This window comes from Macaca mulatta, chromosome 20 (genome assembly GCF_049350105.2).
Source record: "Macaca mulatta isolate MMU2019108-1 chromosome 20, T2T-MMU8v2.0, whole genome shotgun sequence".
In the NCBI taxonomy this organism is placed as follows: Eukaryota; Metazoa; Chordata; class Mammalia; order Primates; family Cercopithecidae; genus Macaca; species Macaca mulatta.
In genome coordinates, this window is record NC_133425.1 from 4939827 (window position 1) to 4961134 (window position 21308).

The 21308-nt window shown below is 52.7% G+C and overlaps 1 protein-coding gene across 2 annotated transcripts in view; it reads right to left on the reverse strand.

Annotated features, from left to right (window-relative positions):
- Positions 1–6514: 6514 nt before the first annotated feature.
- The window catches only part of CREBBP (CREB binding protein), a 157978-nt gene continuing 143184 nt past the window's right edge, over positions 6515–21308 (reverse strand). Inside the window, exons 25-30 of one of the 2 annotated variants that reach the window (XM_015125407.3) lie at positions 20916–21029; positions 19025–19190; positions 18457–18624; positions 13606–13767; positions 13034–13315; positions 6515–11331 (exon numbers count right to left, since the gene is read on the reverse strand). In XM_015125407.3, the coding sequence (XP_014980893.1) occupies positions 9175–11331; positions 13034–13315; positions 13606–13767; positions 18457–18624; positions 19025–19190; positions 20916–21029 (3049 nt within the window). In that variant the 3' untranslated portion in view covers positions 6515–9174. 2 annotated transcript variants of the gene reach the window in all.

Consider the following 21308-nt stretch of genomic DNA (forward strand, 5'->3'; position numbering starts at 1 on the left):
ACCTGAGGCTGCCACTGGGTGCCACGTCCTTTTTTTTCTTTTTTTGAGATGGAGTCTCCTTCTGTCGCCCAGGCTGGAGTGCAGTGACACAGTCTCGGCTCACTGCAACCTCTGCCTCCCGGGTTCAAGCAATTCTCCCACCTCAGTCGCCCGTGTAGCTGGGACTACAGGCACCACGACTGGCTAATTTGTGTATTTTTAGTAGAGATAAGGTTTTATTTGTTTTTGTTTTTTTTTTGAGACAGACTCTCGCTCTGTTGCCCAGGCTGGAGTGCGGTGGTGCAATCTCCACTCACTGCAAGCTCCGCCTCCCGGGTTCACGCCATTCTCCTGCCTCAGCCTCCCGTGTGGATGGGACTACAGGCGCCCGCCACCGCGCCCGGCTAATTTTTGTATTTTTAGTAGAGACGGGGTTTCACCGTGTTAGCCAGGATGGTCTCATCTCCTGACCTCGTGATCCGCCCATCTCGGCCTCCCAAAGTGCTGGGATTACAGGCGTGAGCCACCGCGCCCGGCCGAGATAAGGTGTTATCACATTGGCCAGGCTGGTCTGGAACTCCTGACCTCTAGTTATCCGCCTACCTCAGCCTCCCAAACTGCTGGGATTATAGGCGTGAGCCACCGTGCCTGACCAAGAAAACTATTTCTTGCTGCTAGTCTGGAGCCATGGGGACTCCAGATCAGAGATGATAAAGCCTGCTCGTCACTCAGTTCCCTTCCATGCACTGGGTGGGGATGGATCAGCATCACCCACACCAGGAGCTTGGCGCTGTGGACACTAGGGGTGCCCAGCATGAGGACTGTCAACGTTTCTTTTTCTCCAATGCCAAAGTTAACCAGTGGGCAGTCCAATACAGGCAAGCCGATCCCCACCAGGCCTCTGTAAGGCCTTGGTTACCGCTTACTGCCGCCAGATGCTCGCGGGCTACGTAGGTGCATTATAAATTCCTCGCTTTCCCAAGGCACCCCAAAGTGAGTCCGAGGTGAACGGGTGGAGAGAGGAGAGGCGGAGGTGTAGGACAGTTTTCCAGTAGAGGGTTAAGGACTGGCACCCTCTCTGTCCCTCGCTGCTCTGTGAACTTGATGGTTTCTTAACCACCTCTGTTTTCCTACAAGAATACATGTAAACAGCATTCGTCACATGCCGTATTTTCCCATCTCTTCACTTTCTTACCCACAGGAGGAAGGCAGAATTTGGGAACTCAATTAAAGTTGATGCTGAGGCCCTTACTCCAGGCCCAGGACTCCTGGCTGGGTGGTGTTCCTTTGTCAATCCCCTCAGCCTCACAGAGCCACAGCTCAACCTTTATAATCTTCTCTGTCCGAGTGTCTTCCTAATCTCCTTAAAAATATCTGTAATACTTACAACTTTTTTTTTTTTTTTTTTTTTTTTTGTTGAGATGGAATCTGGTTCTGTCGCCCAGGCTGGAGTGCAGTGGCGCGATCTTGGCTCACTGCAAGCTCTGCCTCTGGGGTTCACGCCATTCTCTTCCCTCAGCCTCCTAAGTAGCTGGGACTACAGGTGCTCGCCACCACACCTGGCTAATTTTTTTTTTTTTTTTTTTTTGAGACGGAGTCTCGCTCTGTAGCCCAGGCTGGAGTGCAGTGGCCGGATCTCAGCTCACTGCAAGCTCCGCCTCCTGGGTTCACGCCATTCTCTGGCCTCAGCCTCCCGAATAGCTGGGACTACAGGCGCTGCCACCTCGCCTGGCTATTTTTTGTATTTCTTAGTAGAGACGGGGTTTCACCGTGTTAGCCAGGATGGTCTCGATCTCCTGACCTCGTGATCCGCCCATCTCGGCCTCCCAAAGTGCTGGGATTACAGGCTTGAGCCACCGCGCCCGGCCACACCTGGCTAATTTTTTTGTATTTTTGGTTGAGATGGGGTTTCACCATGTTAGCCAGGATGGTCTCAATGTCCTGACCTCGTGATCTACCTGCCTCAGCCTCCCAATGTGCTGGGATTACACCATGCCCAGCCTGTCTTCTGTTTTTTTGAGACAGAATCTCGCTCTGTCACCCAGGCTGGAGAGCAGTGGTGTGATCTCAGCTCACTGCAACCTCTGCCTCCTGGGTTCAAGCAGTTCTCCTACCTCAGCATCCCAAGTAGCTGGGACCACAGGTGCACGCCACCATGCCTGGCTAATTTTCGTATTTTTAGTAGAGACAGGGTTTTGCCATGTTGGCCAGGCTTGTCTCAAAGTCCTGATGTCAGGTAATCTGCCTGCGTTGGCCTCCCAAAGTGCTGGGATTACAGGTATAAGCTACCGTGCCCAGCCTTTTCCTCTCTCTCATTTTCCTTTTATGTTTTTTTTTTAAATGAAGTCTCACTCTGTTGCCCAGGCTGGAGTGCAGTGGTGCGATCTCGGCTCACTGCAACCTCCACCTCCTGGGTTCAAGTGATTCTCCTGCCTCAGCCTCCGAAGTAGCTGCGACTACAGGCATGTGCCACTGATTTTTGTATTGTTAGTAGAGACAGGGTTTCACTATATTGGCCAGGCTGGTCTTGACCTCCTGATCTCGTGATCTGCCCGCCTTGGCCTCCCAAAGTGCTGGGATCTTTTTTTAAGAGACAGGGTCTTGCTCTGTTGCCCAGGCTGGAGTGCAGTGGTGCGATGGTAGCTCATTGCAGCCTCAACCTACTGGGCTCAAGCAATCCTCACACCTCAGCCTCTTCCTTAGCTGGGACTACAGGTGTGTGGCATCATGACTGGCTAATTCTTTTAAAAAATTTTATAGGCTGGGTGTGGTGGCTCAAGCCTGTAATCTCAGCACTTTGGGAAGCCAACGCAGGAGGATCACTTGAGGTCAGGAGTTCAAGACCAGTCTGGCCAAAATGGTGAAACCTTGTATCTACTAAACATACAAAAATTAGCCGGGCCTGGTGGCAGGGAACTCTAATCCCAGTTACTCAGGAGGCTGAGGCAGGAGAATTGCTTAAACCCCCGAGGTCGGCTGGGTGCAGTGGCTCACGCCTGTAATCCTAGCACTTTGGGAGGCCGATGTGGGTGGATCACCTAAGGTCAGGAGTTCAAGACCAGCCTGGACAACACGGTGAAACCCCATCTCCACTAAAAATACAAAAAAATTAGTTAGGCGTGGTGGCGGGCGCCTGTAATCCCAGCTACTTGGAAGGCTGAGGCAGGAGAACCACTTGAACCCGGGAGGCAGAGGTTGCAGTGAGCCGAGATTGCGCCACTGCACTCCAGCCTAGGCGATAGAGTGAGACTCCGTCTCAAAAACAAACAAACACACGCAAAAACCTGGGAGGTGGATGCTTCAGTGAGCCGAGATCATGCCACTCCACTCCAGCCTGGGCAACAGAGTGAAACTGTGTCTCAAAATTTTATGTGTGTGTGTGTGTATAGAGGCAGGGGTCTTGCTATGTTCCCAGGCTGGTCTCCAACTTCTGGCCTCTGGCAATCCTCCCAACTTGGTCTTCCAAAGTGCTAGGATTATAGGCATGAGCCTCTGTGCCTGGCCCATGCAATACTTTCTTGTATCTATTTCTTTTTTTTTTGGACACGGAGTCTCGCTCTGTCGCCCAGGCTGGAATGCAGTGGCACATCTCTGTTCACTGCAAGCTCCGCCTCCCGGGTTCCCGCCATTCTCCTGCCTCAGCCTCCTGTGTAGCTGGGACTACAGGGGCCCGCCACCACACCCGGCTAATTTTTTGTATTTTTTTAGTAGAGATGGGGTTTCACTGTGTTAGCCAGGATGGTCTTTATCTCCTGACCTTGTGATCCGCCTGCCTCAGCCTCCCAAAGTGTTGGGATTACAGGTGTGAGCCACCGCACCCAGCTGTATCTATTTCATTATTATTATTTTTTGAGACAGTCTTGCTCTGTCGTCCAGGCTGGAGTGCAGTGGTGCAATCTTGGCTCACTGCAACCTCTGCCTCCCTGTTTCAAGCGATTGTGTCTCAGCCTCCCGAGTAGCTGGGATTACAAGCATGTGCTGCCACACTTGGCTAATTTTTGTATTTTTTGTAGAGACAGGGTTTCACCATGTTGGCCAGGCTGGTCTCAAACTCCTGGCCTCCAGGTGATCCGCCCGCATCAGCCTCCCAAAGTGTTGGGGTTATAGGTGTGAGCCACTGCGCCTGGCCCTTTTTTTTTTCTTCATGCAATACTTTCTTAGTTGAGGTGTTTTATAGATATTAGCTCCCATTGAACTTTTCTGTCTGATGAGTTGATTTAACAGTGGTCTCATAGCCAAAAAATTCCTGTAAATCCTCTATAAAAAGATGCGAGCATGTCAAAAGCACCGTTTTATGCACAATTTAGATCAACTGCAAAACATTGTCATCTACTCATCAAAGTTCCTCAGCGTCTACTTTGCTAGTCTAGACATTACATTCACTTAAATTCCTTCAGTATCTTATAAGGGACCTGTGTTTCCCACCTCTGACTATTTATTATGAAATGTATACAAGTAACTAATGTGAACTTAACACATAAAATCCATATGTCCATGAGGCTGTGATGCCTTCATGGTCTGAGATGAAGTTATTCTCACGCCTGCATGCCCCTGCCCATCTGTTACGGCACTGTGGGTACAGCCTCTGCTTCCTGGAACACACTGTCCTGTGCTAAGAACTTCCTGGTATCAAAATGGCCACCAACGTGCAATCATCTCCTTAATGAGAAGGTGTTTTTCTTTTTTTAAAACAGTTTATTTTGCCATGCAATGCTCAAAGCATGTTTTGGTTCGAATACAATTTTTGGTTCCATTTTATAGTAATCAAAAGGACCGGGCATGGTTGCTCACGCCTGTAATCCCAGCACTTTGGGAGGCCAAGGTGGGTGGCTCACTTGAGGTCGGGAGTTCAAGACCCAGCCTGGCCAACATGGCGAAACCCTGACTCTACTAAAAATACGAAAATTAGCTGGGCATGGTGGCACATGCCTCTAGTCCCAGTTATTTGGGAGGCTGAGATAGGAGAATCACTTGCATCCGGAAGGGAGAGGTTGCAGTGAGCCGAGATCATGCCACCGCACTCCAGCCAGGGTGACAGAGGGAGACAGACACTGTCTCAAAAAGAAAAAAGGAAGACAGTTACATATCTTCAACGTGAGATTTTTTTTTTTTTTTTTTTAAAGTTGGAGTCTTGCTCTGTCACCCAGGCTGGAGTGCAGCGGCGTGATCTCAGTCACTGCAAACTCCGCCTCCCAGGTTCAAGCAATTCTCCTGCCTCAGCCTCCCGAGTAGCTGGGACTACAGACGCATGCTGCCACGCCCGGCTAAGTTATTGTATTTTAGTAGACGGGGTTTCACCATGTTGCCCAGGCTGGCTGTGAACTCCTGAGCTCAGGTAGTCTGCCCACCTTGGCCTCCCAGAGTGCTGGGATTACAGGCATGAGCCACTGTGCCCGGCCCAACTTGACATCTTAGAAGCAGAAGCCTGTCCATAGCACATTATCCAGGGACAGCTCATTCTGTGTTTTTAACATGCTAGAATTTCAAAGATAGCATCAAACACATGCTCTGTGGAGAAAAACTCCACTAAGCATCTGCAATTTTTTCTTTTTTTTTTTTTTTTTGAGACGAAGTCTCACTCTGTTGCCCAGGATGGAGTGCAATGGCATGATCTTGGCTCACTGTAACCTCCACCTCCTGGGTTTAACTGATTTTCCTGCCTCAGCCTCCTTAGTAGCTAGGACTACAGGTGGGTACCACCACACCCAGCTATGTTTTTCTTTTCTTTTCTTTTTGTTTGAGACAGTGTCTCGCTCTGTTGCCCAGGCTGGGGTGCAGTGGTGCAATTTGGCTCACTGCAACCTCTGCCTCCTGGGTTTAAGTGGTTCTCCTGCCTCAGCCTCCTGAGTAGCTGGGATTACAGGGGTGCGCTACCACGTTAATTTTTTGTATTTTTAGAAGAGACAGGGTTTCACCAAGCTGGTCAGACTGGTCTCAAACTCTGACCTCGTGATCCGCCTGCCTTGGCCTCCCCAAAATGCTGGGATTACAGGCATGAGCCACTGCACCCCGGTCAATTTTTTGTATTTTTTTAGTAGAGACAGGGTTTCACCATATTGGCCAGGCTCATCTCAAACTCCTGACCATGTGATCCGCCCGCCTCAGCCTCCCAAAGTGCTGGGATTATAGGCATGAGCCACCAAGCCCAACCAGCACCTACAATCTTTTTTTTTTTTTTTTTTTTGAGACGAAGTCTCGCTGCCACCCAGGCTGTAGTGCAGGGGTGCGATCTCGGCTCACTGTCACTGTAACCTCCGCCTCCTGGGTTCAAGCGATTCTCTGCCTCAGCCTCCTGAGTAGCTGCAATTCTAGGCGCCCACCACCACGCCCAGCTAATTTTTTTGTATTTTAATAGAGACCGGGTTTCACCACCTTGCCCAGGCTGGTCTCGAACTCCTGACTTCATGATCCACCCGCCTTGGCCTCCCAAAATGCTGGGATTACAGGCGTGAGCCACCGCGCCCGGCCCGCATCTGCAATCCTATAATGACGAGCTGTTGAGCTAACTCTAAGTCATTAGCCAATCTGAACCATCTTTGAATCCAAGTAGTTTTACCATCTTTTATTATAAACACCATCACATTCCAAGTTTCCTCTTTTTGATCACAAATATAGGACTTTTTCTTCTCCTCTTAAGTATACAGCATGAGACACAGCGTTGGGGCTTTCCAGCTTTCTTACAGAAATTTCCTTACGACAAGCTTAGGGTTAGCATCCACAGACCATGCTCTTGGTCACATCCTTCGACATCTGGATTGCCCAAGACGGTTGCACAGGATGCAGACTCCAAAGAGGATGAGGTTGGTACATAAAGTTTTGAATGCCAGGATAACCTGAAACAGAGGCCCCTCCACTGCCCACATTAAAAGGCTGCACAACCAGGAGGGTGCCACTTTCTGGGTGTGAGCTTAGAGCTACTGCTCCCAGGCTCTAGCCCCACCTCTTGTTTGAACACATGGCTCAAGGCTTCCCTATGGCTGGAAAAGGTGAAGAGGACGGTGGAGGTGTAAGAACCCAGCAGGCCGAGCAGGGGCAGCAATCTCCGGAGGCCCGGCCTGTGCTTCCCCTCCTGGGATGGGGTGAACCGGGGGCTGGTCGGGGGTGCCAGACGGTGGTCTTATTTTTACTTGGTTTAATTATTCTACATTTTATAACTCAAGGTTCAAAACTCTGTGCTAAAACTAGATTGGATGTTTCCAATTTCTCAGACACGTTCCTCGAATTTAGATTCCCAAACCAAGTATTCAAGTATTTAAAATAAATACCTGAGAATGTAAAGCGCCCAAATGGAAGCTATTTGGGCCATGATTTCTAAATTTACCATCACCCCCTACCAAGACCAGCCTTTGCTGGAGGACTAGGGATAAAGTGAGATCTCTGGGTATCGGGGGTGGTAGGCTAGGGGATGAACTTCAGCTCCCCCGCCGATGGTCCTCCTCTGTTTTATGGTTTTTGTGAACTTGTCTCACCCACTCAGTAAGGGAACCTGGAACTGGACTCCAAGGGAGGCAGACCATGTGCCTAAATGCAAGTATCCTCCGAAGTGGGTGCCTTTCTCACTGCAACAGGGACTGGAGCTGGTGCTCCAAGGTGTCTGTCCCTCAGCATTTCCTCAAAGGCCACACGGGACATGCTGCATGGCAGCCGCAGGATGTGGGGGGAAGTCAGGAAGCACCTCGCGAGCCTGGAGCACGCTTTGCCTCAGATTGTGGGAGCTGTGTATGTGGGGAGCCACCTGAACACGGGAAGCAGCCCTGCCTCTGGGGGTGGCAGCTGTGATGGACAGGGAGGATGGAGGAGTTGGCCACGTGCAGTTCCAGACCAACTGACGACCCTAACTGTGTGAGCAACATCCACCTGTGAGCCTCGAATGTGTGGGGCCAACGCTGAGCCGCCCACCTCAGTCTCTGGGAAGAAAAGCCTCCAGGCAGCCACTAAGTCTGGGCCACAGTTCCCAGCCACCACCCACGCCGCCACAACCACAACCGCAGCCCCAGCCTCTCCGCTATGAGTGAACAACCAGAACCATATCTTACAAAGAACAGACTCAAAAAATATATATAAATAAATAAAAACCTTAAACATTCTTACAGGGATCTTAAAGAACAGAATACATGTTAAAAACCTCAGTAATTTATATCAATTTTAAGCGGTACTTTATATACAATGGGGAGAAAAACACATGCATAGTCCAAATACAATGTTGAAAACAGCATTTTCATAACAAAAAACCCCGAACACGAAGTGTTAATACCATGTACATGAATTCAAGAAGGACCACCCTTTTTGTCTGTTGCACACAGTTTATTTAACAATATGATATAAGAAATGAGTTGGTATTTTACCATTCTATACAGTGATTGAATCTTCTCGAGTTTCGTATTTATAGTAATTAGAGCGCTTGCATGATTTACACTAGAATTGCTTTTCCTCATTTCAAGTTTCACATAGAAGAAAGAAAAGAAGGCTTCTTCTCTAGTAACATTAGCATGGTCTAAGAGTGATCATCCCTATTTTTTGTCTAAAACCAGTTTTATCAGAGAAACAAAGCAACAATTTCTACATCTGCAAGACAAGTTTGGCTTCAGCCATTATGTATAGATAGATGTGTGTGGGTGTGTGTACGTGTGTGTGCACGCCGGAGTCAATTCCTATCGTCCAGGGGTAATACTGGGAGACGCCCACAGAGTTCACTATAGAAAAAAATCTTCCCGAAACATCAGAAAGTTATCGGGATACATTATAAGCTTGCATTATTTCAGGAATCAGTTCTGAATATTATTTTTCTTCTTACTTTTAAACATAAATGTTTAAAGTCTTGAAAATACAAATAAAAAATATGAATATAATGAACTTGTTTTTCCCGTTAAAAAAAGGCATGAGTCACCAGCAATGACGACAAAAAGAATCCAAACAAAACCCCCCTCCCCCCAAACAAAAACAAAACGGAAAAAAAAAGAACCCCCCCCCAAAAAAGAAAAAAAAAAAACCAAAAAGAAAGAGACCAGATATTTAAATCAACTGGTTTTTAACAAAAAAATATATTCTTTGTATTGTCTCTTTAAACATCAATCCACCCTTCCATGGCTTGGCAGTCGCAGTTCCATCTAGGAATAAAAAAAACCTAGATGCCTGGATTTTCAGTACAAAAGGTCCAAGAACATGAAAGGGAAAAAAAGTGATGCTCTCACAATGCTACAAGCCCTCCACAAACTTCTCTAGCGTGTCCCCCGTGGTGTCCCCGACCAGGGACAGTTCGCTGGACAGCGCGCTCCTGCTGGGGGTGTTCAGCTGGGGGAGCATTGCACTCTGTTCGGGGTTCCCCAAGTGTCCCTGATCTATGGAGCTGGCCATGGTGACTGCAAGTCCGGGGTGGGGGGAACCAGTCTGGGGTGAGACGTGGTGTGGCGAAGGCTGGGGCTGTATCCGTGGTGATGGGCTGGAATGTGGAGGCTGGGACTGGGGCCGTGGAGACTGGACAGGGGCTGGAGACCGCACCTGGTTACTAAGGGATGTGGCGATCTGCTGGCCAGGGAGATGCGAGGCCTGTGGCTGTCCTGAGAGCATGTGTTGCTGGGGGCTCATGGGGTTTGGCTGGCCTGGGGACCCAATCTGCTGCTTCATCTGCTGTTGCTGCAGAATCCGCTGCTGCAGGGCTTGCTGGATGTTGGGGGTGCTGTCTGCCCCCAGCCCCGGCTGCCCCATCTGGCCAAGCTGTCCCATCTGAGCCGCCATCTGGCCCATGGAGCTGCCCTGGAGGGGCAGATGCTGCTGCATGCGCTGCTGCTGCTGCATGGCTGGTGGGTAGCCTCCGGGTCCTTGAGGCTGCTGGAACTGGCCGTGCCCCGCCATGCCCCCAGCCATGCCGGCACTCCCTTGCTGCTGCTGCTGCTGTTGCTGCTGTTGCTGCTGCTGCTGCTGCTGCTGCTGCAGCAACTGCCTCCGTAGCATTTCTCGGTACTGTGGATTCATACTCGCCATGTTGGGGTTGTGTCCTGGGTTCATGATGTTCAAGGCCTGGCCCTGGGGGTTCAGGCCTCCCATCGCCTGCTGCTGTGGAGGCACACCGGGCCGCGGCACACCAGCCTGCATGGCATTCAGGTTCTGCAGGCTGGGCTGCTGGTGCATGCCAGGCTGGGGTTGCATGCCGGGCTGGGACTGGAGGCCAGGCTGGGGCTGCATGCCAGGCTGATTGGCCACGTACTTGGCTGTGCGCTGTTTAATAAAAGCTGCCATTAGCTGCGGGTTTGATTTGAGAATGTTCAGCACCTGCTGTTGCTGCTGAGGGGAGCTGGGCGACTTCAGGGTCCGCAGCAGGTCTTGGAGAGCGCTGGGTGAGATGCTCCTGGGCGGCTGCACGCTGGGCATCCGGGGCCCAGCCACGGCCGCCTGGGCCTGCATGGATATCACAGGCCTGGGCAAGCCTGGCATGGGCTGCTGCTGGGGAAGGGGTGCCTGCTGCCACTGCCCGGGAGGCATGCTGGGCATGACGGGCCCGCTCACCTGGTTGGGTCGGGGCACATTCAGACTCACGGGGGCCATCTGGCTCCCCGGGGTCCCCATGCCCGTGCGCCCTGGGGGCATGCCGTTGTTGATGTTCACCCGGTACAGATGCTGCTGCTGCTGGGCCTCACGCTCGATCTGCCGAGCCGCTTCCACCGCTGCAGGAGGGGGCTGGGCCGGGGGCGGGGGGGCCGGCACCTGGCTGGTAGGCTTCCCTGTGGACACCGTGGTGGGGGGCTGAGTCCGGGCCACGCTGGGGAAGCCAGCTGGTGACATGCTCACGGGTGAGGGTTGGGGCTGGGCGGGGGGCTGCGGCGTCTGGGGCGTGCTGGGCTGTTGCGTGGGGGTCCCGGGCGGTGCTGAGGTAGGAGAAGGCAGACTCTGCTGAGGCACGTTGCGGGTGTTCATGGTGGCCATCCGCCGGCGCATGAGCTGGGCCTGCTGCAGGCGGTGCTGGATCTGCTGCTGGCGGAGCTTGTGTTTAATGTTGAGGCAGAAGGGCACGGGGCATTTGTTTTCTTGGCAGTGCTTGGCGTGGTAGCAGCAGAGGGCGATGAGCTGCTTGCACACCGGGCAGCCCCCATTGGTCTTGCGCTTGCAGCCCTTGGTGTGCTGCACCACCCGCTTCATCTTCTGGCAGGATGGCAGCGAGCAGTTGGCGTTGCGGCACTGGCACGCATGCACCAGTGACTGGATGCAGCGCTGGATGCTCAGCCGGCGCGACTCCTGGGGGCTCTTTGACTGTGGCTCGCCCTGGCTGCTGCCCTCGTCGTCCAGGCCCAGCCCCCACTTCACCATCTTATGGGCATGGCTCTTCGTGTTATAGCAGTTGATGCAGAGGTCGTAGTCCTGCAAGCAAGGAAAGGGGACAGGCCCGGTGTCAGCATGGGGCCCAGTACCACCAGGCACCCTGGCTGCTTCCCTACACCTCTAAGTCTGGGTCTGTGCCAGGAGACCCAGGCAGGATAGGAGACCCAGACAGGATGGGAGCACGGAAAGGATGGGAGCATGGACAGGACGGGAGCATGAACAGGACAGGATGGGAGACACGGACAAGATGGGAGCACAGACAGGACGGGAGACCTGGACAGGACAGGAGCACTGACAGGTGGGAGACCCAGACAGGATGGGAGCGTGGACAGGTGAGCAACTTGGACAGGAAGGGAGCACGGACAGAACAGGAGCACGGACAGGTGGGAGACCCACACAGGAAGCGCGCACAGACAGGACGGGAATATAGACAGGATGGGAGCACGGACAGGACGGGGGCACAGTCGGGACGGGAGCACGGACAGGATGGGAGCATGGACAGGATGGGGGCACAGTCAGGATGGGAGCATGGACAGGATGGGAGCACGGACAGGATGGGAGCACGGACAGGACGGGGGCACAGTCAGGACGGGAGCACGGACAGGATGGGAGCACGGACAGGACGGGGGCACAGTCAGGATGGGAACACGGACAGGACGGGGACATGGACCATCTATGTGTTGCTCCCAAGGACCTTCACTCCTGGGAACAGCCCTGAAGGCTCAAAGATAACCTGACCTATGCCCTGAGAAGCCCTGGCCTGTGAGCTCAGGGACAGTAGACACCAGCCCCTGTTCCTTCTGACTTCCTCTGCCCTAGGAGTCACATCGGCCCCTGTCACAGCCTGTTCAACTCCTGTGCTCAAACTATGAAGCCTGACAGTGAAAGGTTGAGAGAGGCCGGTCCCTCCCAAAGCGCCAATAGCTGCCAGGAAGTGCCTCTGGGAAGGCCTGGGCTATCCACAGCGCATCAGTGGGCCTTCCCCAATGCGCAAGCCCAAGTTACTGAAAACTGCTTGTACGTGGCAACCTGATGGAGTCCTAGGACCAGGTACGATGACTGTGTTCACAGAAAGATATGAAAACTGCCGTATTCAGAAACTAGAAAGAGGACAAAGGAGACTGGAGAAAGGTGGAAAGCAGGAGAGGTGTGTGAGGGTGGGGAGAGAAGAAAGGCCCTCACTCTGCTGAGAACCCGTTCTACCTCCCTACAGACACCACAGCAAGTAAGTGGGCTCCGGGTTGGCAGGTGATGGTGACTGTCCTGGGAGGGGATGGTGGGATCTGTCACCTGCCTGCCTTGCACAGCCTGACTCAACCCATGCAAGGGACACCTGCGCCATTTTGCAGTGGGGTTAAAATTCCTAGAGGGGAGTGAGGGAGCATGACTGTGGGGTCTGTCGGGAACAAGCGACCAGAGGGGCCCAAGCCGCCAACAGGACAGTGGGTGTTTCCAGCCGTTTAGCAAGACTATAACTGGGCACAGCCAGGCCAGACTTCCCAGCATAGCCTCCCTCTGGCTATCCCCAGGGTCAGGCCTGTGGCTGTGGCTACACAGAGTAGGTTTAGGAAACACACACGGCAACGCTTTCTGCCTTGTGACACTGTCCTACTTCTGGAGGAGTCAGTGCAGCCGCCGTCTGGTACAGACACCAACCCTGGCACCCATGCAAGGGGACAGGATGCTTCGTCAGACCCCAAGCCAGCTTCGGGGGTGGGGGTGGGGGCGGCACAGGGCCTACCTCGCACACAGTGCAGTGCCAGCGTGTCTCCACGTGGTGCTTGCACTCATTGCAGGTGTAGACAAAGCGGTCCTGGCCCTGGGTGTGCAGCTCCACCAGCATGCAGAGCGTGGACCACTTGGAGCGGCGCAAGGAGGAGAACTCCCAGTGCTTGTCTCTGGCAAGGGTGAGGAAGGCATCGCGCCCATCCATGAGGTCACAGCTGAGCAGGGGGTCGGGGTCGACGATGGGGGGCAGGGTGTTGATGACAGGCCCGGCGTGCAGGTGGATCACAAAGAAGACCTGCAGGAGAGGAGGGGCTTTAGTCTCACACAAGGGATGTGGCACCTCCAGTGGTGAGCTCAGGGCAGTCGCTCTGAGCCAGCCTGCACAAAAGGCAGGTGGCTGAGCCTGAAGGCCCTGATGACTTGGGATGGAACGGAATTGGTGACACGTTGCATGGTGTCACCCTACTGGTCCACTTGGCTTCCTGGGGACCACTTCCCTCCCGCCACAGACCTGCACAGGGGCCCTCGACCGCCAGCTGCAAGTCTTTCCCTCCTTTTGGCTGCAGCACTGCAGCCCACGCCTACCTCCTTGTGCTTCTCCATGGTGGCATACAGCTTCTGGGACAGGTCATTGGACACGTTGGGCATGCTGGGCTTCTTCTTATTGGCGCGGCTGATGCTGCTTTTGTTCTTGTTAGTTTTCTTGTTATTCTTCTTCTTGGCATTCTTGCTGTCACCCTGACTGCCCTGCAACAACACGCAAGGTTGTGAGACCAGGTAAGTGCCCCTCCACACTTGGCATGGATTCCCAGCTCCCAGGCCGTGGGCATCAGGAAGCTCAGGCCAAAGCAGGTCACTGCCAGGCAGACCCCACACGTGCACAGCTACAGGTGGCTGCAGGTGCTGCTGCCTTCGGGACAGAGCAGGGCCTGTCCTCGACTAGGCTGGTGCCATTATCAGCTTTATGCCACGGTGCCTCTAGAGTGGAAAACAGACGCAGAGTGCAAGTTCAGAAATTAACAAATTAGGGCAGTGGGTGCCGTTTCCACTGCACCACAACCAGAGGCGGAAGATTCCACGTCACAGCTGTGGTCAGCGGCTGTCTGCCTTGAGGAAGGCTCTACACACCCGAGAAAGCGAGAGCTCTCAGGAGACAGGAGAGCTGCTGATGGGAAAAGCAGCTGCCCCATCAAGAGCAGGGACTCCAAGGCCCCTGCAGGGTCCACTCAAGGCCTGCTGAGAGCAGGCTGGCTCCCTGCCGGGGCCATCAGTGCTGCACCTGACTGGCTGAAGTTGGGCTTGCTCTCAGCCCAGAGGCTCCTCCTCTGGAAAGAACGCAGGCTTGTTACTCATTTACACTTCCACAGATAGCTTTATTTTTTTTTGAGAGATGGAGTTTCCCTCTCGTTACCAAGCTGGAGTGCAGTGGTGTGATCTCGGGTTCAAGTGATTCTCCTGCCTCAGCCTCCTGAGTAGCTGGGATTACAGGCACCCCCCACCATACCCGGCTACTTATTAATTTTTTGAGACAGAGTCTTCTCCTTGTCACCCAGGCTGAAGTGCAGTGGCGCGATCTCGGCTCACTGCAACCTCTGCCTCCAAGGTTCAAGCGATTCTCCTGCCTCAGCCTCCCTAGTACCTGGGATTATAGGCGCGGCCCACTATACCCAGCTAATTTTTGTATTTTTAGTAGAGACGGGGTTTCACCATGTTGGCCAGGCTGGTCTCAAACTCCGGACCTCGGGTGATCCACCCGCCTGGGCCTCCCACAGTGCTGGGATTACAGGCGGGAGCCACCGCGCCCAGCCAGAGAGCTTAATTTTTAACAAGATGAGAGAGAGAGACTTGGTGTTCAAAGAGAGGGGTCAGTCCAGAGAGAATTCAACAATCCCGCCTCACTGACAAGGAGCCCAAGGAGCCCAAATGTCACGTGGGTCCTCCATGGGATTCGGGACAGAAAAAGGACATGAGGGGAAAACTGAGGAAATTGGAACAAAGTGTGAAATTTAGTTAATAATAATGCATCAACATCAACAAATGGCTCACCGTGGCAGCAGACGTGCCACGCTAAGACATTAGTAACAGAAGAAACTGGGTGCTGGAATATACTGGAACTCTCTGCTCAATTTGTGTGTCAGCCTTAAAACAAAGGAAGCCTTTTTTTTTTTTTGAGACGGAGTCTCGCTCTGTCACTAGGCTGAAGTACAGTGGTGCAATCTTGGCTCACTGCAACCTGGGTTCAAGCGATTCTCCTGCCTCAGCCTCTTCAGTAGCTGGGACTACAGGCGCGCACCACCACACCCGGCTAATTTTTGTATTTTTAGTAGAGACAGGGTTTCACCATGTTGGCCAGGCTGGTTTCAGACTCCTGATCTCAAGTGATCTGCCTGCCTTGGCCTCCCAAAGTGCTAGGATTCCAGGCACGAGCCACTGCATCGGCCGGTATCTATTTTTTATTTTTTTTTTTTGAGTTGGAGTCTTGCTCTGTTACCAGGCCAGAGTGCAGTGGCGCGATCTCGGTTCACTGCAATCTCCACCTCCCAGGTTCAAGCGAGTCTCCTGCCTCAGCCTCCCGAGTAGCTGGGACTACAGGCACGCGCCACCACACCCGGCTAATTTTTGTATTTTTAGTAGAGACGGGGTTTCACCATGTTGGCCAAGCTGGTCTCAAACTCCTGACTTCAAGTGATCCACCCGCCTTGGCCTCCCAAAGCGCTGGGATTACAGGCGTGAGCCACCATGCCCAGCCTGGAAGTCTATTTTTACAAAATTGTAAAATAGATATGTTCATTAAATTTTTTTTTTTTTTTTTTTTTTTTTTTTTTGAGACGGAGTCTCGCTCTGTTGCCCAGGCTGGAGTGCAGTGGCGCGATCTCGGCTCACTGCAAGCTCCGCCTCCCGGGTTCACGCCATTCTCCTGCCTCAGCCTCCCGAGTAGCTGGGACTACAGGCGCCCACAACCGCGCCCGGCTAATTTTTTGTATTTTTAGTAGAGACGGGGTTTCACCGTGGTCTCGATCTCCTGACCTTGTGATCCGCCCGCCTCGGCCTCCCAAAGTGCTGGGATTACAGGCGTGAGCCACCGCGCCCGGCCGTTCATTAAATTAAGAAAATATAGACAAGTAATTTTAAAAAGTTTTGTTTTTCTGGTCTTCCTGAGCAGCAGTGTTCTGTGTTCTGGAGCTTTCCCTGGGTACGTTTGTCTCTGTGTTTGCGACATTCCTCATGAAGCTGGGAGTACATACAGGGAGCTGGTTCCATTTCTCACCCCACCTGACACTGTCGCGAGCCTTTCCCCATTTCCCAGACTCGACAGCATGATTTTTAATGGCAAAGCAGTGCTCCACCCCACGCACGGGCCCTCACTAAAGGGGACCCCCAGACCGAGCTCCTGGGGTGCTGCTGATGAAGGCATGTCCCTGCCCATTGTTGTCCATGAACCAAACACACACGGGACAGCAGGTCTACACACCGACACCTCAGCATCCCGCCCTCCCTAGTACATGCATGTCCCCGGTGCACAGGGAAGGCTGCCCCAGCAGGAGCCCCTATCGGGCCTGTCTTCTGGACAGCCCTGCTGCTGCCATGCCACAGGCAGGTGCCCCCTCCTGGGGTGGGACTCAGCAGTGTTCTCCCTCAGAGCCCTCTCCCTGCAGCAGCAGGGGGGTGTGTCCCTATGCTCTGTTGAGTGCTTCTGGGAGCTCAGTGGTCAGGGCACTGGCTCTGATGGACACTAGAGGCTTCCATGCCTGGTGGCCCAGGTTCCTTCTTCTGCAGTGACCCCTGCCACCCCATACAGGACTGCGGCAGCTCTTATCAGGCCGCCTCCTGCTGCAGCATCTGGGATGCACAGCCTGGGTTCGCAAAACCAGCTGTCACTGCTGTGCTAAGCACAAACACTGCCCCCTTCAAAGCCTGTCTTGGATGCGGTATCCTCCTGTGTCACCCTCAGGAGATGGAACTCAAGCATTACCTCATGAGACACCAGTGAGGCCTGCTACACTCCAGCGGGAGCAAGTCAGAAAACAACAGGCCAGGAGCTCTGCTTAGGAACCACCTGGGACGTAAACCCACGCCGTCCCCTGCCCGTGCCTCCTCTGTCCTGTGAATGACACTCTGGGGTGCAGTCCAGCAGGCGGCTGCCTCTCAACCACCTGTGCAGTGAGCACGAGTGTGCGTGGCAGAAGCGGCCCAGGCCCCACACTGAGTCCGCAGCCCAACCGGCACCCACCTCACAGACCTGCTCTCATATGCGACAAGCACCAGAGTGGCAACACGTCCCCAGCCGGCACCCGGCTGCCTCACCCTTGGCAGCGGCTCAGTCCCATGCAGGAGGCACCTCCATTCATGGTTTTTCCTCACTGGTCACAATGGCCTGTCCTGAGTTCTGGGGCTGCAGCCTTCAACATTCGTCATCGCTCTCCCTACACCTACAGCTACAGCCCACACCCACACCACCATCATCTCTTTCCCAGACAGCTGCAGAAACCCGCACATGGCGCGCCTCCTCCCACTGCCTGGAGGGTCCTCTTCCAGCACCTTCCGGTGGTGGGCGGGTCTGGCCCACACATCACCTCCCCAAGGCTCCTTCCCCTTCAGAGCTCCACCACACTCAGAGCACACCATGCTCGGGTCTGAGTTCTTTTTGTTTCACATCCTACCAGGACACAGCCACTCCCTTGGGGGCAGGGATAGGGTTTTGTTTGTTTGTTTTGAAACAGAGTCTTGCACTGTCTCCTGGCCTGGAGTGCAATGGCGTGATCTCAGCTCACTGCAACCTCTGCCTCCCAGGTCCAAGCGTTTCTCCTGCCTCAGCCTCCCTAGCAGCTGGGATTACAGGCGTCTGCCACCACACCTGGCTAATTTTTTGTATTTTTAGTACAGATGGGGTTTCACCGTGTTAGGCAGGCTAGTCTCGATTTCCTGAACTTGAGATCTGTCCACCTCGGCCTCCCAAAGCGCTGGGATTACAGGCGTGAGCCAACATGCCCGGCCAGGGATGCGGTTTTGTCTGGCTCACTCTGCACTGCCTGGCACTCAGGGGCAGCGCCAAGGAGAGGGCAGTAGGGCATGAGCACCATTTGCGAAGTGGCCACCAAACACGGGGACAAGGCCTGGCAACCCTGTGCCTCCTGACTCACTTTTTACATCAGCGGGCTGTGTCCTGACTGCCACCATGTCCCATTTTCTGTCTTCCTCTCTCTCCTCTCCGAGTCTAAGTGGACCCCCAGCTCCCCAGAGCATCCACCATGCACAGAGCGCAGAGCCCACGCTGTTGCCCACCAACGCCCTGTGCTGCAGATGGTGTCAATATGCGTGTGTGAACGGAGACACCACCACAGAAAGGACCTAACAGTCGACATGCGCCTCCCAGCCTGCCACCCTGCAGCTCTGGCGGGACACATGGGCAGTGGGGTTCAGACAAGCGTCTGTTACCTCAGTGGTTTCACTGGCTGCAGTGCTCTCTTCCTTTTTCCTCTCCTCTTCTTCTTGTTCTAGTTCCTTAATGCTCTCTTCTAACACATTGGGCCAGAAATCACCTTCAAAATAGGGCAGTTCCTTGGCACTGGTGAGCCTATCTTCAGTTGCTTGTTTGAAAATATCCTGAGTGGGCAAAGCACAACAGTGAGATCAGGGCCATGTACGCGTGCCCCCCACCATGGTGCGGCAGACCCCCACGCAAGCACACCCCTCACCACGGTATGGCGGAACCCCCCCTACACATGTGCACCCCCCACCACGGTGCTGGAGCCCGTGTGTGCAACAGTGATGCACAGGCCCCAATGCCCACTGACGGAAACAGCTTCAACTGTGCTGCTCTCAGACGGCCAGGGGAAAGCCTCAATCAGCTGAAGAAAATTCTTACTTTAGGCTTTTATTTTTCTGCTTTCTAATCCTCTAAGTGAAGGTAATTAACAAGTATGTAAATGCAAGAAAAAGGCACACAAACATCCTTCACTCAGTTGTGACAAAAGCCACCACACCTTCCTTCAGCACCAAGTACCTTGTAGTCATGAATGATCCGCTCTGCGAACGCCTTGTCCAGCATCTTTTTGTACCACTCCTGCAGTCGTTTTGGCTTGGGTATTTTTTGATCAGGTGGGTGGCAATGGAAGATGTAATCGTCTCCTTCACTTGGAGGACAGGCCCAGATGTGCCCTGTCACATACCTGCAGGACCCACACATACATGTCAGATGAAAGTGCCAGTGAAATCGGCCCTGCCTTGAAGGAGTTACAGCAGAGGAGCAAGGACTAAAGCCAGGACAGAAGTAACCAGAGAGACAAGAGAGAACGAATGCCCACAAGGCTGGGTGTGGTGGGGGCAAGGCTGGAACTTTATCCCAAGCAAATGCAAGCCTGCAAATTGGCCCTGAAACACTTCTCCCTCGGGGTGCACACAGAGGGCCCGGCCAAGGCTGCAAAGGAAACCTGAGGCCTCATTAAAGAACCAGGGAATATGATGGCTCATGAAGGCAATGCCATCCCCTTCCTCCTGTGCACTGTAAAGGCAGTTTAGTTATCTATTTCTCTCCAAGGGTCAGTATCAACATAAATCTCATTCCTTCTGTTCAAGACACTTTGATCAAATGCCCCTAACCTTTTCAAGTTTCAGAAGGGAATGGGGCAGGTCTAGAGTACAGAAACCAAGTGCTAGAGAAGGAAGCCAGACCCGAGACAGCACACACTGCAGGGTTCCATTTGCACAAAGGATTCACAAAAGACAAATTCAGAGAGACAAAGTAGATTAGTGGTCGCCTGGGGCAGAGATGGATTAACAGCAAGGAGCAGGAGGAAATTTTCTTTCTTTTTTTCTTTTTGAGGGGGAATTTCGTTCTTGTTGCCCAGGGTGGCGTGCAATGGCATGATCTCGACTCACACCAACCTCATCTCCCCGGTTCAAGCGATTCTCCTGCCCCCGCCTCCCAAGTAGCTGGGATTAGAGGCGCTTGCCACCACACCCGGCTAATTTTTTGTATTTTTAGTAGAGATAGGGTTTCACCATGTTGGTCAGGCTGGTCTTGAACTCCTGATCTCAGGTGATCTACCTGCCTTGGCCTCCCAAAGTGCTGGGATTACAGACTGGGTGAGCCACCACACCCAGCCAATTTTTTTTTGTATTTTTCTTTTTTTTTTTTTGAGATGGAGTCTTGCTCTGTCGCCCGGGCTGGAGTGCAGTGGCACAATCTCAGCTCACTGCAACCCCCACCTCCCGTGTACAAGCAATTCTCCTGCCTCAGCCTCTTGAGTAGCTGGGATTACAGGCTCGCGCCACCATGCCTGGCTATCTTTTGTATTTTTAATAGAGATGGGGTTTCACCATGTTGGTCAGGCCAGTCTCAAACTCCTGACCTTGTGATCCACCTGCTTCGGCCTCCTAAAGTGCTGGGATTACAGGCGTGAGCCACTGAGCCTAGCCTTTTAAAAAATTTTTAGTAGAGGTGGGGTTTCACCATGTTGGTCATGTTGGTTTTAAACTCCTGACTTCAGGTGATCCACCGCAGCAGGAGGGATCTTACAGGCCAGTAACAATGTTCTGAAACTGACTTGTGATACTTGCACTAATGGGTAAAGTTACTAAAAACCACTGAGTCATACATCCGAAAAAGGGGAATTCTATGATATATAAATTTTGCCTCAATAAAGGTAAAAAAAAAAAAAAAAAAAAAAAGGAATGAAAAGAAGATAAAGGTAGGGAAAGAGCTTGCTACGTGCCCACGAGCCAGATCTGTGAGGCTCCGGGAGCACCTGGAAAGGGGTGCTTTAGAGATTCTGAATTGATCTTAGGATGTAAAAATAAAAACATATAAAACTTAAAACACCCATTATGTCACAGAATAAACAAACAGTAAAAAATGGTTTTTACTAGTTCCAAATAATTTAATCCAAACTCACCCCAATTTCTTCACATACTCTAGATATCCAATAAGGATCTCATGGTAAACAGCTGTGCGGAGGCAACGTGGCCGGAAGAAATGAATACTATCCAGATAAGAAATGTACACACGCCTGTGGGAAGGAGGCACATGTTTAACTCAGGGTATCCCCTCAAATTTGAAATCAAATACAAGCAACAAAAAACACCCTGGAAGTTTAATTTTTAGACAGGGTCTCACTCTGCCATTCAGGCTGCAATGCGGTGGTGCAGTCACAGCCCACTGCAGTCTCAACCTCATGGGCTCAAGCAATCCTCCTGCCTCACACTCCCACGTAGTTAGGATGACAAAGCATGAACCACCATGCCCAGATAATTTATTTTTTGTAGCGACAGGGTCTCACTTTGTTGCC